The following is a 24,716-nucleotide window of genomic DNA, read 5'->3' on the forward strand; positions in this document are numbered from 1 at the left end:
ACCAAATTACCATTCAACAAGTTGTGTACACTACACATTCACCTTTACTTAAACCAAATGAATCCAAAGTTTCATTTTTGGTTTGGAAAGGGATCAGGAATTTTTTAAATTAAGGGAAAGTGACATTGAAAGCGAATGAACTGAATTTGGTAATTTAACCATAAACTTTGCAATTATTACCATTTTCTTATATAGGTTATGGTAATGAAATATGTATTTTGAAATATGATCAACTCTAACATTCGATTTGGAGCAATTGGCATTATAAAAGAAGAGATCATGTTTTATCTTAGGGCAAATTGATGTTAATTGGGTTGCTCAATTAGTCATTGTTGCCATTTCTCAAAAGTCTTCAGAAAAGCATCAGCTTAAAGTAAACGTGACTCAACCAAACCCAATAAAGTAAATAATATTCACTATGATATTTTAAGTGTTTGATAACTTATTTAAATTTGTTGAAAGTAACATATGGGTGATGAGTAGTATTTTCTTCTTCATGGTAATGATGGAAAAGAGGTTTTAGTGTGTGTCTTTATGTCTAAAATATGTTATGGATTTCATTTGGGATGTTTGTGCCAAAAACCCACTATGCCTCTAAAAGGCTAAGGCAATTGGGAATATGATTCTCTTCGTTTGAAAATGGGTGAAATATATCATAATCAATTCAAAATAAAAAAACAAATCTACTTGTTTCCTTTTAACACGCGAACTAGTCATTCTAGAAAAATGATCAACTTTTTTTTTTTTTTAGTGCAGGGCTCTCTTCTTTATTCTTTTCATCGGTTGCATATTACGATTAAGGATAGTTATTATCTTTATCTAGCCTATAGTTATCTTTATTTATCCAATAGTTATCATGTTTAAATGTTTACTGGATTCTAGGATTTAAGTTTAGAGTTCAGATCTTGGTTATATATTCTCCTGTGTAAATTGATTGAAAATAATGAAAACACGTTATACTTCTCTAAATTTATTATGGTATCAGAGCAAAGTCTGGGAACTCAAACCTAGCTTTGTTTGAACGATGGTTGTTGGCGAAGGTTCGACACCACCACCACCCACAGGGAAGACAATCGATGTGTCGTCACCCTATTTTCTCACCTCTGCTGATCACCCTGGATTAAACTTCGTTGGAGAGAATCTTCTCCATGATGGTAACTACAGTGATTGGAAGAATGAGATGATGAATGCCTTGTTTGCCAAGAACAAGGTTGGATTCATTGACAATTCCCTCCCCATGCCAGAAGAAGGATCTGCTGATTTGATGAACGGGAAAAGATGTAATGCCATGGTAAGAGGTTGGCTTGTTAGAGCTATGGAAAAGGAGATTAAGAGCAGTGTAAAATACGCTGCTACTGCTCGTGATATTTGGCTGGACCTTGAAGAAAGATTTGGAAGAGAGAATGCTCCAAGAGCATATGAACTAAGAAGAACAATAACCACAATCCGCCAAGAAAATATGACGATATCAGGTTATTACACAAAGCTGAGAGGAATTTGGGATGAAGTACAATCAATTACCCCGTTACCAACATGCACCTGCCAATGTTGCAAGTGTGAAATCACAAAAGAGATTGCAAGATCGAGGGAAAAGGAGCGCTTGTATGACCTTTTTAATGGGACTCAATGAAGAATATGGTGCCCTAAGGACACAAATTCTGAGTACCGATCCTCTACCAACACTAAACAATGCATATCATCTACTAAGTTAAGATGAACAGCAGAAAAAGATTGGTGCTTCTCGAAGTGTAATGGGAGAAGTTGCTGCTTTCTACACCAACAACAAAACAGCTCCAAAAATTGGGGTCAAAGGGAACTCTTCAAGTAACTTGAACAAGAAGGAGGAAAGAAGCAAGAATGGAAAGAATGACGATAGATGGTGTTCACATTGTCATAAAACTGGACACACACTTGAAGGGTGTTTCGAATTAATAGGTTATCCTGATTGGTGGTCTGTCAAGTCTACAACAAGCAAGAATCAATCAGGTAAGACTCGACAACAACAACCACGGGCTGCTACTGTTACCGGAGAAACCTCACAACAATCGCCGATTCTTGCTAAAGAAGACTATGAAAAGCTTCTTCAACTTCTAAAAACAGCAACACTAAGTGATCAAAAGATCAATCCCACAGCCAACATGACTGGTAAGGTCGAAAGACTAGACAATTGGATCATTGATTCGGGTGTCAGTGACCACATAACTCATCTTACAAAGTGGTCAAAAACCATGAATAATAAGAGAAACAACAATTCTGTTTCTATACCTAATGGAAAGCTAGTAACAGTCAAAGGAATTAGTGATATACAAATATCACCAGACCTCAAATTGAAAAATGTGTTGAATGTACCAGATTTTAACTGTAATTTACTTTCAGTTAGCAAAATAACTTGTGATTTAGGTTGCTCATTAACGTTTTTACCCGACCTATGTTACATACAGGACTTACATTCGAAGAACCTGATTGGGATGGGTAAGGAGCGTGATGGGCTTTACTACTTACAGCCGATGAAAAGAAAGAAAGCTGCAATGGCGGTTCTAAGAAAATATGATGTTTGGCATAGAAGACTTGGTCATACTTCAGAGGGAGTACTTTGTAAGATACAACAAATAGGAGATGTAGGTACTTGCAGTCAATTTTGTGATTCTTGTATACGAGCAAAACAAACTAGACTTCCTTTTCCAATAAGTTTCTCAAAAACAAAAGAATGTTTTGATTTGATACATGTTGATATATGGGGTAGATATAAATATGCTTCTCTTGATGGTGCTCATTATTTTTTATCAATAGTCGATGATTATAGCCGTGGAGTGTGGGTGTATTTGTTGAAAAATAAGTCTGATGCTGCTCAGCTACTAGTCACGTTTTATAAGTTGATAGTAACACAATTTAACAAGAACATCAAAAGAATAAGAACAGATAATGGATCAGAATTTAGGTCTAGTTTCATGCTTGAGTTTTACAAGGACAAAGGCATACTACTAGAAACCTCATGTCCATACACGTCACAACAAAATGACGTTGTAGAGAGAAAACACTGACATTTATTAGAAATGGGAAGAGCATTGCGATTCCAAGCCTCACTTCCAATAGAATTTTAGGGTGATTGTATACTAACCGCAGCATATATAATAAACAAGTTGCCGACTCCAGTCCTAGAAAATAAAACTCCACACGAAATTCTTCTTGGGAAATCGCCCACGTATGAACATCTACGGGTTTTTGGTTGCTTAGCTTACGCATATAACACATTGGGAAAACACGATAAATTTGGTGAGAGAGGGAGACCTTGCATTTTCATAGGGTATCCAATGGGTCAAAAAGGGTACAAACTTTATGACTTGAAAGATCAAAGAATACATGTTACTCGTAGTGTTACTTTCATTGTAAGTAAGTTTCCTTTTGGAGAAGACTATGAAGGACATAAGGTGATAGCAAATGATCACCTGGTTGATGCGTTGGATAATATACAAGAAGATGTTGAAGTCCCAGTTGAAGAATTAGATGGGAATGGTGGGACAAGTGATAGTGATAACCCTCAAATCGTTGAACCACAACCATTAAATTCCACTGCACCTACCACCACTAGAAATAATAACACACATGTGCAAATAGACCAAGAAACGGGAATCAGACATGGCACTCGCATACGGTCAAAGCCCAAACACTTGGAAGAATTCGTGATTGAGTTACCACCATCACTTGATAGCTCTACGCCCATCCCCTCTTCAGGTTCTTCTGCATCTGCTAATAATCTGGTATATCCTGTTGGAACATTCTCTACACAAGATCAAACATGCACTAATACTCACAATAAAAGAAGGAACATGCAATCTGAAGATAGGACAATTTTCTGTGTATTACTCATTCATGAAAACAGAAAATACATACATACACATCCTACACCCTAGAAGATAAACCCTACTCTATTTATAATAATAAACATGCTATGAAAAAGGAGAACTATCAGCTAAAACCACAAACATATGACTACTAAGTCCACATTTATTGAAGCTCCACCAAACCAGGTCTTTCATTAGACCAAGTCCTGATTATTCAACTTGTGGATAAGGAAACTGGAGCGACCCATTCGAATCTGTACCCATGAACTACTTAACCCATCAAGATTACCCAACATTCACCCCCGTAATGTTGATGCTTCTTCACCCGTTTCTTCACCACAACAAAGTCGGTTCTTGCTCTTGTTGCATGCTTCTTCTTTCTTTCTTGCTAACATACAACACCCTTCTACTCCTGCTACTTTCTTCTGATCAACAGGAGTAACCAACCTGCTACTTGCTTAGTTGCTTTCATTCTTTCTTTTGATCACCCTTACTGCTTGCTTTCTTTCTTGCTTTCTTTCTTGTCTGCTACGTGCTACAGGCTACATGCTTGCTATCTTGCTTGCAACCGGCCCTCTCCTGCTTGTTAATCACTTGCTGCTTGCTTCTTCTTTCTTACCTGCTAACAAACAACAAAAAAACTGCTCCTGCATCTTTCTTCTGATTAACAAACATGATCGGACTTCTTGCTTGCTTTCATTCTTTCTTCTTTCTTCTTTCTTTCTTTCTTTCTATCTTTCTTCTTTCTTCTTTCTTTTTTCTTTTTTCTTTCTATCTTTCTATCTTTCTTCTTTCTCCTTTCTTCTTTCTTCTTTCTTTCTTTCTTTCTTTCTTCTTTCTTTCTTTCTTTCTTTCTTTCTTCTTTTCTTTCTTTCTTTCTTTCTTTCTTTCTTTCTAATTTGCTGCTGTGCAGCCTTTCTTCATGCTTACTGCTTACTTTCTTGCTACAGATCAATTGATCCTCCTATCACCAAACTTCTTGCTTTCATCCTCTCCTTCTTGCTGAGAACCAGGTGTGAACCTGGGTGCTCTGATACCAATTGTTGGAACATTCTCTACACAAGATCAAACATGCACTAATACTCAAAGTAAAAGAAGCAATATGCAATCTGAAGATAGCACAATTTTCTGTGTATTACTCATTCATGAAAACAGAAAATACATACATACACGTCCTACACCCTAGAAGATAAACCCTACTCTATTTATAATAATAAACATGCTATGAAAAAGGAGAACTATCAGCTAAAACCACAAACATAGGACTACTAAGTCCACGTTTATTGAAGCTCCACCAAACCAGGTCTTTCATTAGACCAAGTCCTGATTATTCAACTTGTGGATAAGGAAACTGGAGCGACCCATTCGAATCCGTACCCATGAACAACTTAACCCATCAAGATTACCCAACATATCCTCTCTCTCAATTTGTTTCTTATGATAAATTTTCAAAAGCACATCGAGCGTTCTTAGCAGCAATAACTTCAAACAATGAACCAAGAGATTTCTCCCAAGCCATGAAAGATCCAAGATGGATAGAGGCAATGAAAAGAGAGATTACCGCGCTTGAAGAAAATGACACTTGGTCCTTAATGGAACTTCCAAAGGGAAAGAAAGCCATTGACTCAAAATGGGTTTATAAGATTAAATATAAACCAAATGGAGAAATAGAAAGGTTCAAAGCTCGGTTGGTAGCAAAAGGTTACACTCAAATAGAAGGTATTGATTTTCATGAAACTTTTGCCCCAGTAGCTAAGCTTGTGACTGTTAGATGTGCCTTGGTTGTTGCTGCAAAGAAAGAATGAGAAGTACACCAGATGGACGTAAATAACGCCTTCTTGCATGGTGATCTAGAAGAAGACGTTTACATGAAGGTGCCTCAAGGTTTTCGTGAAAATGTTGAAAATCGGGTATGTAAATTACACAAGTCTATCTATGGTCTACGTCAAGCTTCAAGGAATTGGTACCAAAAGTTTACAAAAGCTCTTATGGAGATAGGCTTTCTACAAAGTAAGGCAGACCATTCTATGTTCATATTTAGGATGTGATCTGTTCATATTGTTGCTCTCATATATGTTGATGATGTACTGTTAATGGGAAATGACATCAATAAAATCAATGAAGTGAAAAATCATTTCCAGAACAGGTTTAGCATTAAAGATTTGGGTCCTCTCAAATATTTTCTTGGTATTGAAGTTGCTCGGTCAAAGGAAGGTTTCGTAATAAGTCAAAGAAAATACACTCTTGACATTCTAGAAGATTGTGGTGTTTCTGCAAGCAAGCCTAGCAATTTTCCAATGGAACAAAATGTTAAGCTAAGAAAAGATGATGAAAGCCCAAAAGTTGATGCTTCACGTTATAGAAGATTGGTGGGACGTCTACTTTACCTCACAGTTACTCGACCTGATATAACATTTGCAGTGAACCAACTAAGTCAATTCTTGAGCAATCCTAGAAAATCACATATGGATGCTGCTCACAGAGTTCTTCGGTATTTGAAAGGTACACCAGGTCAAGGTTTATATCTTCCTTCAGCAGGTTCTTTAGATCTTGTGGCCTATTGTGATGCTAGTTGGTTAAGCTGTCTAACCACTAGAAGGTCATGCACGGGATATTTCATTATTCTTGGAGGATCACCAGTTTCCTAGAGGACGAAAAAGCAAACAGTAGTGTCTAGATCTTCAGCGGAAGCAGAATATAGGTCGATGGCAAGTACTATATGTGAAATTTTGTGGCTCAGGTGGCTTCTTCAAGATTTGGATGTTGTGCAAAGTGGCTCAACTCCTCTTATGTGTGACAATGAAGCAGCTAGACACATTGCAACTAATCCAGTTTATCACGAACGAACAAAACACGTTGAGATGGACTGTTATTTTGTGCGAGAAAGGGTAAACAGTGGAGAGATCAAAACTTTTTCTATACGTTCTAATTTTCAGGTTGCCGATATTTTCACTAAGGTTCTTGGTGCAGATCGATTCAAATTTCTACGTGACAAGTTGGGTGTTCATGACTTACACACTCCAACTTGAGAGGGAGTATTACGATTAAGGATAGTTATTATCTTTATCTAGCCTATAGTTATCTTTATTTATCCAATAGTTATCATCTTTAAATGTTTACTGAATTCTAGGATTTCAGTTTAGAGTTCAGATCTTGGTTATATACTCTCCTGTGTAAATTGATTGAAAATAATGAAAACACGTTTTACTTCTCTAAATTTATTAATGTACAACATAAACTTTGAATCTAGAGGCTAAAAATGATTAAACACTATCTCGTTTTTAGATTATGAACTAGCTATACATATGATATTTTTCAAGTATTTTGTAAAATTAAAACTAGCTAAGCTAACTATAAAGTGATAAAAGGAATGGATATTCATACTAGTTACCTACTGTATACAAGTGGGTCTCACGTATGTTAAAACTTTTATCTTTGCACTTAATTATTTACCCAATCATAAAACCTATGTTTCTAGTTAGATGTCTAGAATAGTACTTTTAGAAACAAAATTGTCGATAATTTGTATGCTTATTAGCTTTTGGGAAAATAGCATAGAATGAAACATACTTTATATGAGTTAATATTTTAGGATCATGCTTTTAAAACGTATAAAAAATGGTCTATAGTTTGGAAAATACATATTTTTGGGCCATATTAGGAAACCAATTGTTATTGATGTGACATAGGTTCGGCTTAATGTGGCATTCACATGGAACACTTGTACTCAGATTGTTTATTGTACTTTCAAAGCTTACATTTAGGTGTATATATATGGTTTGAAAAACACAGTCATGGCTTTAAATATGAGAAAATGGATTTTAATGAGACGATATTTTTAATTCATTTTTAATTAGTTTTTACAGTTGAAGTGTAATTTTTTTTAATTATCAAATAGTTTCTCTTAAAATTATTTATTATAGCTGATTACTTGTCTTCATTTACTCATCTTTTTCATTCTGATCATGATCTTCATTTTTCATATTTTTAAATAATTAAATTCATGAACATGTCGGCAAAAATAAAATAACGTTTCCTGTTTTGTACAAGTAGTCCTTTTTGTTCAATAATATTCTATTTTACTCCTCTTATTATATCTACCCTTTAAAGCTTTATTATTTTTGATTTATTTGTTTTTTCACTTTGATCTCCAATATTGAATATTAAATTCGTAATGGTTACATAATATTTTTATTGTTTTTTGTTTTTCTAATTATATACGTAATGTATTGTCACAAGATAAAAGCGAAATATCAACTCTGGATTTAATTGTATTTATTTTAATTTTGTGTATTGTAAAATATTTCACAAGGATGGGGTAAATTAGTTAATTTAAAAAAAAAACTTTTAAAAGTGATCAATGATTGGAGAAAGTTTAAATCAATATCATTTTTCTTGATAAAATTAGTGAAAAGATGATGTGTCAAAGCAAAAAAATATGCACAAGGTTGATGATTGGAGATGCTTTTATATGGGTTATGGTATTATATGGAGGCGCTCACTCATAAATTAAGTGTTGGGTAACTGCATATGCTTATCTACCCAAAATAGCAAAGTACTTACAAAATTTTCTCTATAAAAAATATGAAACTTAAAACTTGTAAAATATAGCAAAATACATACATTTGTTTACCCATAATAACAATGCGCTCACAATTTAATGTTACTAATAAAGATAAGAAAAAAGGACATTGACCATATTAAACCCCACCTTAACCTAATTTCACCAACTCCATCCATGAACATGCCTCTAGTCACACTAGCTTCACTCATTATTAGAAACTTATGTTGTTTCACCTTTAACACTCTGTTGTTTCGACACTTGTGTGTACATATGTCCTTATCCCATGTGCATAAACCAGATGAACTTAAATGTGTCTTTTTTTATCATCTTTTTCTTCTAATTTCTATCTGGATGTGTTTGTGTGTCTATATTTGTTGATTTCTAGTAAGTACCGGATAAATGATGTTTTGAGAAACTTTAGGGAAATGGAATAAAAAATGTAAAAAAAGTAGAAATGAACTGCCAAAGCCTCCCTTTTACAAACATATATACTTCTCATCAAGTCGATTAAGTTAAAAAGAAGCTAAACACCGCAGCTCACTAATAGCTCTGCCTCATGAATCTTGATCCCTTTTTACTTTTGTATAAAGAAAACGTTACAAATATATGCAATGAATGATAATGAGCAAACTTTATACGTCTTCCTTACAATGTTGTAAAATGTAATTTCTTTTTTTACCCGTAATTAAATTTCTTTAAACATAATACCAATGTACCTATCATTTTCTTATGCATAATAAGTTAATAACAACATTCTTATATTTCTTTACAGTAATCATACCCAACTGAAAGCTATAGGACTACTCACAACATATTTTCCTCCAGACCACTTTAGCTGACCAGATCCAGTAGTCCCCGATTGCATGGAACTAGCTGTAAATGTCACAGTATACACCTTTTTCTCACCTTGCTTCGTGAAAATTAGCTCTTCTGGGTCAACCGTAATCTTGACTGCCGCCACCTTTGACCATACCGAAACCTTATAAGTCGCCGGAGTCCCCACATTTTTCAGAGTCCTGGTGTACTTAACGGTGGTCGGACCACCCCCGACACCACCACCTTCGCCGGAATCCGTCAGCAAAGGAACTGCAAAAGACGGGTAGTTAAGATCTTCCACCCTGTATTTCTTTCTACATGTGAAACTTCCACCTCCAAACATTTTAATGGCATTTGAACTATAATTCAAAGCGCAAAGAAAGCCCAAATAGTCGTTAGGTGAGGCGTCATAGACCAGACCAGGGTCCATGGCTCGAACCGGGTCGACATGGCCCGAACCATGGTCAAATAGGGTCGATGGGTTTCCGGTTGCAATATCCTTCAGCCCTTCACCGTTTTTGTATGCGCTATAAGCTGTGGTCATAAGTGCTGATTTTATTTCTGCTGGTGTCCACGCTGGGTGAGCCGTTTTCAGTAAAGCGGCTAACCCGCTTACGTGGGGACACGACATCGATGTCCCGGACACGATGTTGTATTCGACACGTCGCGTGTCTTCTGTTAAGCCGGTTGGACCGGTTTTACCGGTCCAACCGGCTAGAATATTCACCCCTGGTGCGATGAAATCCGGTTTCAGGATTTCAGGGGTGAGCGGGTTCGGGCCCCGGGAACTGAAAGCTGCAACTACGGGTGACGGTTGGATGTGTAATTCAGTTACTCCGGATGCAATTGTAGCCGTTGGATTATCATTTGAAAGTATATAGCTTTTTATTGCCTCACCACCTCGGTAACCGATGGCGGCGGTTGGGATCAAATGGGCGTCAGCCACCAGGTCCTCCCCAAACGTATCGGAGTTCGCCAGAATCATTCCAAGACCACCGGCTGCCTTCACCACCATCCCCTTCTGCACCCGTGAATTCCCGCCACGTTCACACATCACAATTTTTCCGATGGCTCTTCCCCGTGGCAACGTACCCGGGAGACATAAGTTCCCGGTGGTGTTACTGATATTTCCGGCGTAAACAATCGGAACCACGGATTCCGGTAACGGTTTTCCACTATAAAGCGATACTCCCCGGAATTTCTTCCCGTTTCCAAGAACAACATACGCCGGAAATTCACGGTCGAGGGTTCCAGCACCAACCGTAGCTATCCATGGCGCGACATTCGATAAACCAAACGGGCCGGGCCCGCTGTTTCCGGCGGAACATGCTACAAATATCCCACGGGAAACCGCCTTGAACGCGCCATAAGCCACCACGTCATTGGTGTAATCAGCAAGCGAGCCGCCAATCGAAAGTGATAAAACATGGACACGATCCGCGATCGCCTTTTCTATTGCCGCCAGTATATCGCTCCCGAAACAACCACCGAGCCAACACGCTTTATAAACCGCCAGCCTGGCATTCGGAGCCATCCCACGAGCCGTCCCTTTCGCGAACCCAAAAAGACTTGCTCCGGTCACCGTCGAACCAGCGGCTGTAGTCGCAGTGTGGGTCCCGTGTCCATCATCATCCATCGCAGACCGCGATTCTATTGTTTCATCAATCGGCCCATATGTGGCTTCATATGCCATCGAAAAGAACGTTGCCCCAATCAGTTTCTTATTACAGTTTGATGCACCAAAGCCCGTACCATTCTTACACTCGCCTTTCCACCACGCCGGAATCGGGCCGAACCCAGTGTCGTCTAAGCTTTTACTTCCGGGCCAGACACCGGTGTCCACCACCCCAATCATCACATCACCGCCGGAGCCCAGCCCGGAAAACATCGTCTCTCTCCCTGCAAGTCCAAGAAACTCCGGCGACCGGGTGGTGTGAAGCTTGTATATAAGCTCTTCTTTAACCGATAAAACACCGTGTTTTTTCTCAAGTAATTTCGCTTGTTCAACCGTGAGCCGGGTGGAGAACCCGTGGATGACGTTTTCATACGTATACAACATTTCCGGCAACTCGGAAACCGATTCCATAGATGTTGCGTACCAGTTCCGGTGGTCGGAATATTCCGGCGGCATCACCATTTTGTCCATGTGAACGATGTATGTTTTCCGTTCCTGGTTGGTGTTTGCCGCCGTGTAGCGGTGGCAAACCGCCACTGTTACCGCCATCAGGAGAATCACCCTGGGGTTCATTTGGTATGACTTATGAGGGTAAGTGGGGAATGATGGAATTTAAGTGGTGTTGGCTACTATATATATGGGGTATGCATGGGTACGTTGTTGCTATCTAGGATTTGAAGTGATGGGACCTACGAGAAGTGATTTGACTCGTAATCAGTGAGTTTGCTGTTGCTATTTGTTAAAAGTCTCTGGAAAGGAATCTTATTTGTTATTAGTGGGTACCGGTAGTGGCTGCCGGTATTTAATACGATGTTAATTGTTCGATCAAATTATTAAACTTGTCGAAAGCAACATAGATACTATGGAAATATAAGGAGTCGCTTATTATGAATTTATGATTTAAGATGAGTAGCTAAGAACTCGTTTGTTGTCCAAGATGACAACCATGATGGCCATGCCATATACCATATACTGTATTTGATTGAAAACAACTGATATTGATATCAATGAGACAAATTTTTTTAAAATGTCTGTCATCCTCGTTAAAAATAGTATTATAATTTATTTATATATAACAAACGCAGTGTAAATGTACAGAATACGTACTTATATGTAGACGTGGTTGTATTTCTTATTGTTTCCTGTCTGATAATTCATGGAAAAGCCAAAAAGGTTCTTGGTGCGTTTCTGTACAACTAATATGTTATCGCTTTAGTAGACGATGAAGGATCACTTTATCGGAGGAAAGCACTATCGCAAAAAGCTTTTAACAAGTATTTAAAAGTTGAAATGAGTCGATGGGAATGATTCATCTTCCAATATAAGTAATGCAGATAAATAAAGCAAAAACCATATCTTTTGATACGTGTCTTAAAGAGACTTGAAAACTATGTAAAAGACTAAAAGGAGCATATTTTATAAACATTAGGTAATAAATGTTAATTACCATAATTTATGAATTTATTCATAATAATATCCTATTGACGTCAACTGCTACAAGAATAAAGGAAGATATTGATATTCGAAAATTATCAAAAAGAATGATATTGACTCGAGAGAAATTTATGACTCAATATTCAGAAAAAAAAAGTATCACCCATGGTGATCAAAGAAGCTATGTTGTGGACAACCATTGTCCCTAAGGTGATGGAAGGACATGATCTTATACATTCTTAAGTAAGCGAGGGAATCCAATACATTGCACTAGAAAATTGGTGCAATAGCTACAGCACAATCCGTAGCTATAAGCGGATAGCTACGGAATTGCTATGGAAAATTGGCTGTAGCATAATGGCCCGTGGCTAAATTATAGCTACGGATTAGCTATACAATCGTTACGGAATAGCTACGGAATTTTCCGTAGCTACTATAGCTACGGAATAGCTACGGAAATAAATAGCTACGGATTTCCTATGGAATAGTTACGGAACTAGATAGCTACGGAATAGCTACGGAACTAAATAGCTACGGAACAGCTACGGAGCTAAATAGCTATTGAAATCCGTAGCTATTCCGTAGCTAACTTCGTTTTATTTAAAAAAAAAAAATTTAAATTTAAAAATTTTCAATTTTTTGTCAAATACCACATTCAATTCACATTTGTCCCAAATACACCCGAGGGTTCACAAGCGGCCGAGTATTTATTCCAGAAAGGCTTATTCGATCTAATCGTATCACGTAATCCTTTAAAAAGCGTCCATATAAAATACACCAAAAAACGTCCCTAATACCAAGTTTGATACATTCCATTCCATAGCTAGTCCGTAGCTAATTAGCTACGGAATGTGCTTTCCGTTAGAAAAATCGAAAATAAGAAAAATCCGTACTTACATACACATTCAAATACACACACATGCATACACATACACATACACATTCAAATACACACATACACATACATATACATACACACATACACATACACACATACATTTACATACACACCCACATTCACATACATACACATATATATACATACATACATACATACATACATACATAAATTCATAAATACACATACACATACATACACATACATACATACATACATACATAAATTCATAAATACATATACACATACATACATACATATTTCCCTTTATTATAATCATTTCTCATTATTTATAAATTAAACATAAATTATTTCATCTTATTGATGTGTTAAATGTAGTTTTTTTTCGTTTAATCGTTTGTTTGTGTGTTAAACACGTTTGTTACAGTTATTATATATTATTATGATGTTTAGAAATATTATTATTAATAGTATTATTAGTATGATTTTTAATTGTTCGTGTCTTAAATATGTAAGAAAAAATGATCCAAAAAAAAATTTAAGAGTTGACTAATGAAAAATAATAATAATGGGAATAATAATAATAATATGGAAATTATAAATCAGTCGCTATTTCGTAGCTATTCTGTAGCTATTTTCTTCCGTCGTTAAGCTATAACTATTCCGTAGCTAATTAGCTACAGAATAGCTACGGATTTGTATCTGTAGCTATTCCGTAGCCATTACGTAGCTAATGAGCTACGAAATAGCTACAGACTAACATCCGTAGCTATTCTGTAGCTATTCCATAGCTATTACGTTGCTAAATTAGGGCGTCCCATTCTGTAGCTGATCCGTAGCCATCCTGTAGCTAATTAGCTACGAAAATTTTCCGTAGCTATTTTCTGTAGGAAAACCCCATGTTTTCTAGTAGTGTTGAAAAAACATTTCCTTTGAGTTGTGATATTATTAGTATGTCCCACGATACAGGCCCTAGGAGGTTTATTCGTAAGAGAAAACTATTAGCGAAACTGAGTGATTACATAATTATGGGAAAACACAAGTTTGGGATTGAAAAAGTTATTGGATATGCATCTTTAAAACATGAAATGTTTTGTTTTGTTTCAAAATTGAATAAATTTGTTGAACCATGTTTTTAGGATGTTAAAAATGATGAAAATCGGATAAGCGCAATGAATGACGAAATTGAAGCGTTAAATAGAAATGGTACTTGGAAAATTACTGATTGGTAACCTGGTTGTAGAAAACCAATAGGTTGCAAATGTATATAAAATAAATTATAACTACATAGCTATGATTGGTAACCTGTTTCAGTTTGGTGCAAATTTGAATACTATTATAAAGTGAAGGGACTAAAGTGGAAATTATGGAATGTGAAGAGCTAAAGTTGGATGAATGGTGTAAGAGGGAGCCGGATGTAGAGATGGCAACGGGGGCGGGGAATACAGGGGACCCAATCCCCATCCCCATCCCCGTATTCTCATTGCAATCTCCATCCCCATCCCCATCGGGGAATATAAAAAAACCCTATCCCCACCCCCAACGGGACTGGGGATCCCCAACGGGGAATCGGGGATTTCTTTTCCTCTTTTAATATGAAAACTTTTACGTAAAGAAAAACTTTAAATTTTAATTTTACCAGCATAAGTTTAAATATTTTACAAAATATAAAAGTATCCATTGATTGCATAAAAATATAAACAAATTTTCTACCAAATTTAAATAAATACATGAAAAATAAAGTATAAAAATATTATCAGATTGACATTTAAAGTAAAATAGATAAAACGGATAGAAAAAAAATTATACATAAGTTTAAATTAGATAATAGAAAAAAAATTTATTTCAACCAAGTAATTGCTAATGAGTTAGGTTACTTGGATCAAGTTTTATATATTATAAATTGTACTATAAATATATGTTTTATATATTAATATATATCGGGGGCGGATCTAGGGTTGGGGATTAGGGGTATCCCCATCCCCACTTTTTTATTCGGGGAATCCTCATCCCCTGTCAACTTGGGGATTCCCAAGTTAAAACGGGTGCGGGTTTCGGGTTTCCCATCGGGTATGGGGTTTTTTTGCCATCACTAGCCGGATGGTTGATTGCTTTCTCTTAGGGCTAGACGCGGACTTTTTGGAGTATAAATACATAACGTTGATTAGTTTTTTCTTATCACTTATCTTCTCGTTTAGAGAAAACCCTAAATCGCTCTTGTATCTTTCTCTTTCATATCTTCTGAAAGTTAAGGGACTAAAAGTGATAAAAGCTTTGCATGGGTCGGGTGGTAGCTTTAGATCAAATGGTGTTGAACTTAGATACTAAGAGATATTTTTTTTAATTAGCTATACTTGATTTCATATTGATGATCTTATGTTGGGCCCTAGTATGCAAAAGACAAGATGGAATACTTACGTCTCGAAAAACAAAAAAAGAATCATTTTGACTTGGAGGGTTTTACAAAATCGGATCCCTACTAGAAGTAATTTGACTAATAGGAGTATTGACTTGGATTGTTTTATATGCCCTTCTTGTGATGCTGAGATTGAAGATAAGCCTCATTTGTTTTTGTCGTGTGATGTTGAGGTGCAAACTAGGTCGATGGGTGAACTTACTTATTCCTCAGTTTCGATTGACCTCAAACTTATTTTTTGGGGTGATAATCGGCCTATGTCTAATATGAATCAGTCTTGGAAGCTATTTGTATGATGACGATATGAAGTCCGTTGGAGGTACCGTAATGGTACGGTGTGTGGCTGGCTCCAACAAGTTTCGCAAGTCTAATATGTTTGAATTTTTATTTTTTATTTTATTTTATTTATTTTTTATTTTATTTTATTTATATATTTTTTCTTTTCTTTTGCTCGGTTCTTTGTAGAAACCATAAACTAGAAGTCAATTGGATTTTGTGGTTGCATAACCCTCTTTGGATATTACTTTGTAATTTTTTTACTAGCTTCTCGCTAAGCTTTTTTATAATGTTTAGTGTTTCGAAAAGATTTTATAAGATAAATACGTACAAATAAAAAAAAAAATAGTGTTCTATTTTCATCTTACAGGCCTGAGATGGGTTTGGAATCGACTGTCACTATTTTTTTTTTAAATATACTTTTTGCATAATCGCTAACATATAGTATGTTTGATTTTGGTATCATTTGCTTTGAACATTTTATAAGTGCAATTCTAAAATTGTAGTAAATGTTCATGCTTCTTTTTATTTAGAGTAAGTTACACGAATGGTCCCTATGGTTTTGGGCAATTTGCACGTTTGGTCCCTAACTTGTTTTTTAACTCGGAAGGTCCCCACTGTTTGTTTTTGTTACACGCTTGGTCCCTATAGTTTGTTTTTGTTACGCACTTGGTCCCTATTTTAACTAAAAAGACTATTATTTAAATATGGAAAAATTGTGAGGTAGGTAAGGTAAGGTAATGGGGTGGTGTTGGGGGTGTGTTTATTTAAATAAATTAAAAATTAAGTGCAAAATAGTCTTTTTAGGTAAGAAAGGGACCAAACGCGTAACAAAAACAAACAATAGGGACTAGGGATGAGCAAAGGAACCGACCCGGTTGGAACCGGCCCGGGAACCGAAGTCGGCCGAAATTAAGAACCGAACCGGACAGCCGGTTCTACCGGTTCCCCGTTCCTACAGGTTCTTGCCGTGTCTTCAATGTTGGAACCGGTCCTCGATAAATAGCAACAAACGGTTTCGATTTTTGTCGGTTCTATCGGTTCCGATTCCTACCGGTTTCCGGTTCCAAGAATCCACAAGAATATTGTCCTGGTTCCGGCCCGAACGGTTCCATCGGGTTCCGGTTCCGGTACCTGTTCCGGCCGGTTCCCCGGTCCATATGCTCATCCCTAGTAGGGGCCTTCCGAGTTAAAAAATTAACTTAGGGACCAAACGTGCAAATTACCCTAAACTATAGAGACCATTCGTGTAATTTACTCTTTTATTTATAGGAGTCGTATCAATCATTGAATGAACTTATGCTATACTTTAAGAAACATAATATATACAAATATGTAGAAATTTGTTTCAAGGATACCCTTTTAAAAATGTATTGAAGGCCTACACCTAATCTTTTATCGCCTAAAGCGGCTGGTATATGTGTATTCTGTAGAATATAATAACTCTAGGGCCCATCAAAACATGTTTTTCGTACCTTAAACACCACATGCTTTCATTTTGTAAAACATTTAAACTGTTGATAATAAATAAAAGCATGTAATCATAAAGAACATTTACACCACCACTCATAAAGTTGAAAGCTAATCATATATGGTTTAGGTACACAATCAGGCCCACCGGAACTAGTACTAAGGAGATTCTTAAGTCATATGTATATGTATTAAGAAAAGTTATTCATTAAAATTTACCATGAAGAATTACTTTGTGTTTCAAGAGGATCACATCTTTTTGGTATTTGTAAAAAGGACTATGATACAATAAAACCTTTTCTCACATTTGCCATTGATTGTTGGGTTCATCGAAGGTGTGACAAAGGAAGCATATCGGTAATGTGGAGCAGTGGAGGCATGGAGCATTATCCCTAAACCGTCATCGTAATAATTAATAATCATTATAAAGATAGTACTTAACTTTTCAATAATCAACAGGAAAATCTATTATATGTAATTTACCAAAGAAACAAATATTGCAAGCGACGTTAGCTCAGACCATCTGTTCTAAGGATGTGCTCCTACGCCGGATGTAATCTGTGAGGTCACCAGGGGCGGAACACAAACAATAGAAGAAGGGGGCCGTATATATATATATATATATATATATATATATATATATATATATATATTCTTTATATAATTTTGAAACTTAATAGGAATCAATAATATAAATATAGTAATATAAATTATACAATTGAGTAAAATATTACACTTATAAAAGTTTCTACTAAAAACTAATTAAATAATAAAACACAAATCATAACATTAACTAAAAATTAGCATCTAGAGAAAAGGTATAAAAGAAAAAAAAAGATAAAATCAATTGTTTTTGGGTTGTAGGATGCACTTTGGGAGACCTTAGTAATTTTACCAATATTACAATTTACAAATCCCATTATCAACAAATATAATAAACACTAAGACACACACGCTCATGGGAGATCCTAAAGCCTAAAGCCTAAGGTCATAGTGACTATATTCTGACATTGCGTGTTCTGTGTTCATCTAAACATAACAACAGACAAAAGAAAATAAATATAAACAACACAAGTCTAGTCCTCAAAAGCAAAAGGATTAAAGGAATACAACCACTAACGAAGAAGAATGCATACATGTTGCAGTGGGGGTGAGTGGGTGAAGCAACACTACTGGAAATGTGAGATAGGGAAGGGTCGTTGCTCTCCGCTGCTAGCATCAATTCTCCGGTGGAAGGGGGTCTTCTTCCTTGTCTTTCACTTAGTCTTCTTTTAATTTTTAAAGATATTTTCTTTATTCTTTGATCCGTTTGACAATCTTATATTTTTCTAATTTCTACAACTTCTCTCTTCCTACTTTTCTTCCAATTTTATCTCATTAATTGTAACATATTGTTATTTACTAGTTTATTTTTGTCAAATTTTTTAGTGCAAATATCGTGAAGGGATGTTATAATGAATACATGATCTTCTCTTGTTATCCTTTTGAAAATCGTGAGGGGCCAACTGTAGTGTTTATCTAAAAATCATAAGGGGCCAACATTATAACAACTTTTTTTTTTGGGTATTAGAAGGCAAAAAAACGGGGGGGCCATGGCCCCTCCTGGCCCTTAAAGGGATCCGCCCCTGGAGGTCACAACATGTTAGCGTATATTTATTTTATTATGTATAGTCCATATATTTATTGTACATCCCATATATTGATACAAGGCCCATACATGTATTATTGTATTTATTGTATTGCAAAGGCTGGAAAGGATTTTCATGGGAAAAATACGACTCAACATGGTATTTGGCTTTTTCAGCTAACCCTAATATCGTCGATCCAAACTTCACCCTCTACCTAGCTCCCTGTTCTGCTTCTTGCTGTTTTCGTTCTGCTTCATCATGTCGGACACAGATACGTCTACTCCTCCAAGCGGCCCTTCTGACAAGATTTACGGTATTACCAACATAAAATCATATGTTCCTCTTCTCCTTGATCTCGATCGTATGAACTATGATTCCTGGAAAGAACTCTTCAAAACCCACTGTGTTGGATACTCGGTTTTTGATCATCTTGATGGTTCCTCCACTTCCAAATCATCTAATGACCCTTTATGGAAGACTGTTGACAATATTGTCAAACAATGGTTGTATGGCACTTTATCTCAGTTGGTTCTGCAAGCTATTCTTATCCCTGATGCTACAGCAGTCGAAGTATGGAAAGCCATTGAGGATCTTTTTCACGAAAATAAAGAAAATAAAGCTTTGGAATTAGATGATGAACTTCGAAACCTGGCCATCAAAAACCTTTTCCATACCCTAAATGGATTGTCTCCAAATTTTGCTCACATTGTCACGACCATATGCCATCAAAAAACTTTTCCAAGATGGTTGGAGATGCGATCCATGCTCACTTTGGAAGAACGTGCCATGATCAAAGATCAAAACAGGATTGTACCGACTCCGCACCTTGACAACTCATCTGCACCGATGATTCTTAACACCGAACATCAGCCTCCACCCTCCAATAATTCCACTCATGGATCCTCTCTCAGTGGCAGGGGTGGCGGTCGCAATTCTCGTGGATGTGGCGGTTGCACTGGTGGCCGGAACAACGGTGGTCGGGGTGGCCGATTCAATCGGAACAGTGGTGTTTTTCATCCTCCTGGTGCTTGGGGGGGTGGATTCTTCGCATGGCCCATGTCATCTCCACCTCAAGGTGGCCTCCTGCCATAGCCCACGATGGCCCCTTGGTCTTTTCAGCGGACTCCTACATCTCAACAGCCCACTATTACGTGGCCTACTGCAGCTCTAGCCCAACAAGCGCTGCTTACTGCCGGACAACCCAATGCTGGACAACTCGCTTCTCTCCCACCCAGATGGCAGTATTTTCAATACCCGTAACCAACGGATCAGCCCACATCATTACCTCAAGCATTCAACACTATGTCTCTTCAAGACCCGGGCAACGCTGACTGGTACATGGACACAGGCGCTACAGCTCATCTAAACAACAACACAAGTATTCTCAAATCTGTTAATCGTAAGTGTACTAATTCTTCGGTGTTTGTTGGTGATGGGTCTCGAATTCCTGTTGTTAAAACGGGTACCACCACCCTTGGTTTAAATCCCTTTCGTACTCTTGTCTTAAATAATGTCCTTATCACTCACCAAATAATTAAAAATCTTGTTTCCGTTCGTAAATTTACTCGTGATAATAAATGTTCTATTAAATTTGACGAGTTTGGTTTTTCTGTGAATGACTTTTTGACCAAACAAGTTCTCATCCGATGTGACAGCATCGGGGATCTCTATCCAGTTACAAGTCCAACTCCTCAAGCTCTTCTCAATGTTACCCCATCTACTTGGCATCAACGTCTTGGTCATCCCGGTCATCAAACTTTCAAGTTTTTAGTTGCATATAAGTCCATTTCTTGTAATAAAAAGGATTCTCAATTATTATGTCATGCTTGTCAATTTGGCAAACATACTCGTCTGTCTTTTGATATGTCTCAAACTCATGCTTATTTTCCGTTTCAAGTAATGCATTCTGATGTTTGGACATCTCATTTACAAAGCAATGGTGGTATTCGCTATTATGTTATATTCTTGGATCAATTTTCTCATTTTTTGTGGGTTTATCCATTACGTAGAAAGTCTGACGTGTTCTCTAAATTTCTTCATTTTCACACTTATGTCAAAAATAAGTTTCACACTACAATTTAAACTTTTCAATGTGACAATGGGAAGGAATTTGATAACAATCAGTTTCATCAATTATGTTCCATTCATGGCATTCATATACGTTTCTCATGTCCTTATACATCTCAACAAAATGGCAAATCCGAACGAATGCTTCGCACCATAAATAATTCCATTTGCACTCTTTTATTTCAAGTCCATCTTCCCCCTACATATTAGGTGGAAGCTCTTCACATGGCCACTCACCTCTTAAACATATTACCTTCCACTACTCTTCAAAACGACACCCCATACCACAAATTGTTCCATAAACATCCCACATACTCCCATCTCCATGTTTTTGGGTGCCTTTGCTACCCTCATCTCAACAATACCCACAAACTTCAACCTCGTTCGGTTCCTTGCATTTTTCTTGGATACCCATCCAATCATAAGGGTTTCCGGTGCCTTAATCTTCATACCAAAAAAATTATCATCTCTCGTCATGTCACATTCGATGAATCTGTTTTCCCATTTGGTTCTTTAACTCCGGACCGCTCCCCGAACTATGATTTTCTCAATCATAATGATTCTTACAATTTTTTCAACGATCCTCTTCATCCGGCTCAACCTCTGGTTTCCATTCCTACTCCGACAGCTACCGGGGTTGCACCCCCCATTGGCGCTGCCTCCTCCACCGACGCAGTTGCGGTTGACGTTGATCTCAATCCTCTTCCCGAGGCTGCCGCCACCAGTCCCGTATCTCATTCTTCACGGGCTGCTCTACCTCAAGCTTCCGCCCCCTTTCACCCCATGACCACTCGTACTAGGCATGACATCTTTCAACCAATTGACAAACTAAATCTCCATATTGACTCCACATCTTCTCCCATTCCTCGCCCGTATTCTCAAGCCTTTCGAGACCCACATTGGTTAAACGCCATGAAAGAAGAATATGATGCACTGATTGTTGGATAAGGCGTATAAGTCCATAACTATTTCTGGTATGTACTTGACCCGACCCGGCATGGTCCATTTGGGTTGCATGGCACCATGCAATTGGATAAACTAAAATGAGAGAAATAACACTTATGGTTTATTAATATATTATAAGTTCTAATATATTAATAATATTATTTAATTAGTTTGATCAAGAATTAATTTAGAATTAATTAAGTGATCAAAAGATAACTAATTAAATATATGGGTAGATTATGTAAATCTTCCATATCTTATATAGTGGGCTAAGAGGCTCCATGGATTATCAAGTTAGGTTCCACCCATAGGATGCTCCATGGGAGTTACAAACCCATGGGTCATGGAATTGAAGAGTCATGACACATTAGGGTTTACATGGTGTAACCCTAGATGTGTCAACACTATATAAGAAACCCATTCTCCACCAAAATCGGCTACACATAAGAAACAAGAGGGCTAGGCCGATTTTAGAAGTGTGTATTCTCTCTAAAGTCATTCCAAAAGCATTTGGTGTTGTGTGAAGCATTTGAGGCATCACACTTGGGGTGCTAGGCTCACAAGGTTTCAAGGATCATCAGCAACAACAAGGTAAGTTATTCTATCTTTCATGCAAGTTAAAATTTGTTCCCCATGTATGCTAGATAGGAATATAACCTTGGAATTCAACTTTGCATGATAATTAGACAAACATAGATCCAAGGTTATAAGGGTTGCATGTACACTTAGGAAGTGTTAGAATGCTCAAAACCCATCAGTGGTATCAAAGCATGGTTCGTTTGTTGTTTTTTTTTGTGTGCAAACAGCTTGAAAAAAAATCGTTTTTCTGTTTTCTGCTCGTATGAAAGTTTGCACATTTGTTGCTGGAAATGGACTAGAAACATTACCCTAAACTGTTTTGATGTTTTAAAGCTTGTTTTAGATGGTGTAATGTTTATGCTAATCCATTTACAATGGCAAATATTAAAATTACAAGTTTTTTTAAGTGTAATTTTTGATTCTTGAAAGTGTTCATATTCATGTTCTTGAACTTATGAAGATTAGATGATCATAGGAATTGTTTGTAACCTTCATGGTAGTTTAATTCATGATCATAATGTGTTTTAATGGAGTCCATAACTTGTCCTCAAGTTATGGAAAACCAAAAGTCTCACTTTTATTAAAGCCATTAAAAGAACACAAGAGTTATAAAAATGAAGAGTCTTCATTTTTATTACTCAATTAATTCATAAGTTATAAGAAATGAAAAGTTTTGGAAGTTTACAAAACTTGCCCTCAAGTTTTGGAACATGTAAAGTCTTGATTAAAACTTTAGTTCCAACCCTTAGAATTTTAAAAGTTAAAATTCAACCCTTATACTTTATAATATTATAAGTTACTAATATATATATGTATAACGTCAAGTCGTCTTACCGCTAGTACGCCTCATTCACGAAGCCGGTCTATAAGAGGGGTATAAGGTTGTTGCCTATAAAATGGCAACTTAATGGGTGTCCACTCTCACCCACCGCTTCCTTGATCGGTGGAGGGTCGTTAGCCGAACGGGTAAGACAAGGACTTATAAATTATCATTAAAAGTATGATGAATATTATAAAGTAACTAAATGCTTTTATTAAATTCCCAATCTTAGTTACTTTAGGAAAATGTAAATAAGGTGCTAATCCATGAAATTACACTTTACACTTTGTTTAAGTCGTTGGTGGAGCGTGTGTGGTTAACTGGCACACTAACTTGGACTTAACAAGGTAGGTAAAGGGTGACTTAAGGTTTACCATAGCATCGGTGGAGCGTGTGTGGTTTACCGGCACATCAATTGAGTGATAAAACTTGAGGGTACCAAGTGATTTGCATGGTTACTTCACACCTCGTTTTGTGATCCTCGGTATCCCAGTCACAAAACTTGGAGGGCACACTCGAGATTGAAACATGCCTTTGAAAAGTTCATTGAATCTCAAAAGAATCTAGGAATTTCTAAGAACCAATTAAAAACCTAATATTTATATTTCGTTTTTCATGGTGGAAATTGGTGAATCGTCATTCACCTACCTTTCAAATATGTTATAGCTTCGATTACGACATACCTCTTCTAAGTTATAATATATTGTGATTGGATCCTAGCCTTAATATTACATTTGGGTGTTTTATTAAGGACTGTCTTAATATCTAAACTAATCTTGTTCTCTTCTTTCAGATGTCTTCAAACAATGCTGCTTCTGGCTCTAATCCTAATGGCTCCTTTACCCTTATGAACTTGTGTGGGAAAGTCACTTTTGATGGATCCAACTTCAATGAATGGATCAGAAACATCAGGATGATTACCCGCTACGAGGACAAAGAATATGTCCTTGACAAAGAGCTTAAGGAGATTGATGAGACCACTGCAACTCCCCAGGAGATCGCTGACTTCCGGGCACATGAAAGGGATGCTACAAAAGTGGCATGCATCATGTTGGCTACCATGACAGCGGAACTCCAAAAGTCCTATGAGGACTTCTACCCTTTTGAAATGCACCAAGATCTGATGGAAAGATACCATCAAAGTGCACGACAAGAGAGGTATGAAATCATATGCTCTATCATAACAACCATGATGAAGGACGGGGAATCCGTCACGAGCCACATGCATAAAATGCAAAGGTATGTGGATCGGTTGCTGAAGCTTAATGTGAACTTCCCTGAGGAGCTTGCAATAGATATCATTTTGCACTCCATACCATCGTGCT

General features: G+C 36.9%; 2 protein-coding genes and 2 pseudogenes across 2 annotated transcripts; 3 read left to right on the forward strand and 1 right to left on the reverse strand.

Moving 5' to 3' along the window:
- Window positions 1-1,024: 1,024 nt before the first annotated feature.
- On the forward strand, window positions 1,025-1,630 carry LOC145106132 (uncharacterized). Its single transcript, XM_079043163.1, has one exon. It carries the CDS (start codon window positions 1,025-1,027, stop codon window positions 1,628-1,630), a length of 606 nt encoding a protein of 201 aa, XP_078899289.1.
- A 3,591-nt stretch (window positions 1,631-5,221) lies between these two features.
- On the forward strand, window positions 5,222-5,647 carry LOC145106133 (putative mitochondrial protein AtMg00820 pseudogene; annotated as a pseudogene).
- Window positions 5,648-9,018: 3,371 nt separating this feature from the next.
- LOC145108556 (subtilisin-like protease SBT1.7 pseudogene) lies at window positions 9,019-11,513 on the reverse strand (annotated as a pseudogene).
- A 7,725-nt stretch (window positions 11,514-19,238) lies between these two features.
- LOC145106134 (uncharacterized) lies at window positions 19,239-20,072 on the forward strand. The gene has a single exon (XM_079043165.1). It carries the CDS (start codon window positions 19,239-19,241, stop codon window positions 20,070-20,072), a length of 834 nt encoding a protein of 277 aa, XP_078899291.1.
- The last annotated feature ends 4,644 nt before the right edge of the window (window positions 20,073-24,716 follow it).

Source organism: Lactuca virosa, chromosome 4 (assembly GCF_052849685.1).
Source record: "Lactuca virosa cultivar CGN04683 chromosome 4, Lactuca_virosa_CGN04683_v6, whole genome shotgun sequence".
In the NCBI taxonomy this organism is placed as follows: domain Eukaryota; kingdom Viridiplantae; phylum Streptophyta; class Magnoliopsida; order Asterales; family Asteraceae; genus Lactuca; species Lactuca virosa.

Excerpts from the sequence above, each read along its gene's own strand:
- LOC145106134 (XM_079043165.1), top strand. The coding sequence starts at position 19,239 with ATGTCGGACACAGATACGTCTACTCCTCCAAGCGGCCCTTCTGACAAG.
- LOC145106132 (XM_079043163.1), top strand. The coding sequence starts at position 1,025 with ATGGTTGTTGGCGAAGGTTCGACACCACCACCACCCACAGGGAAGACA.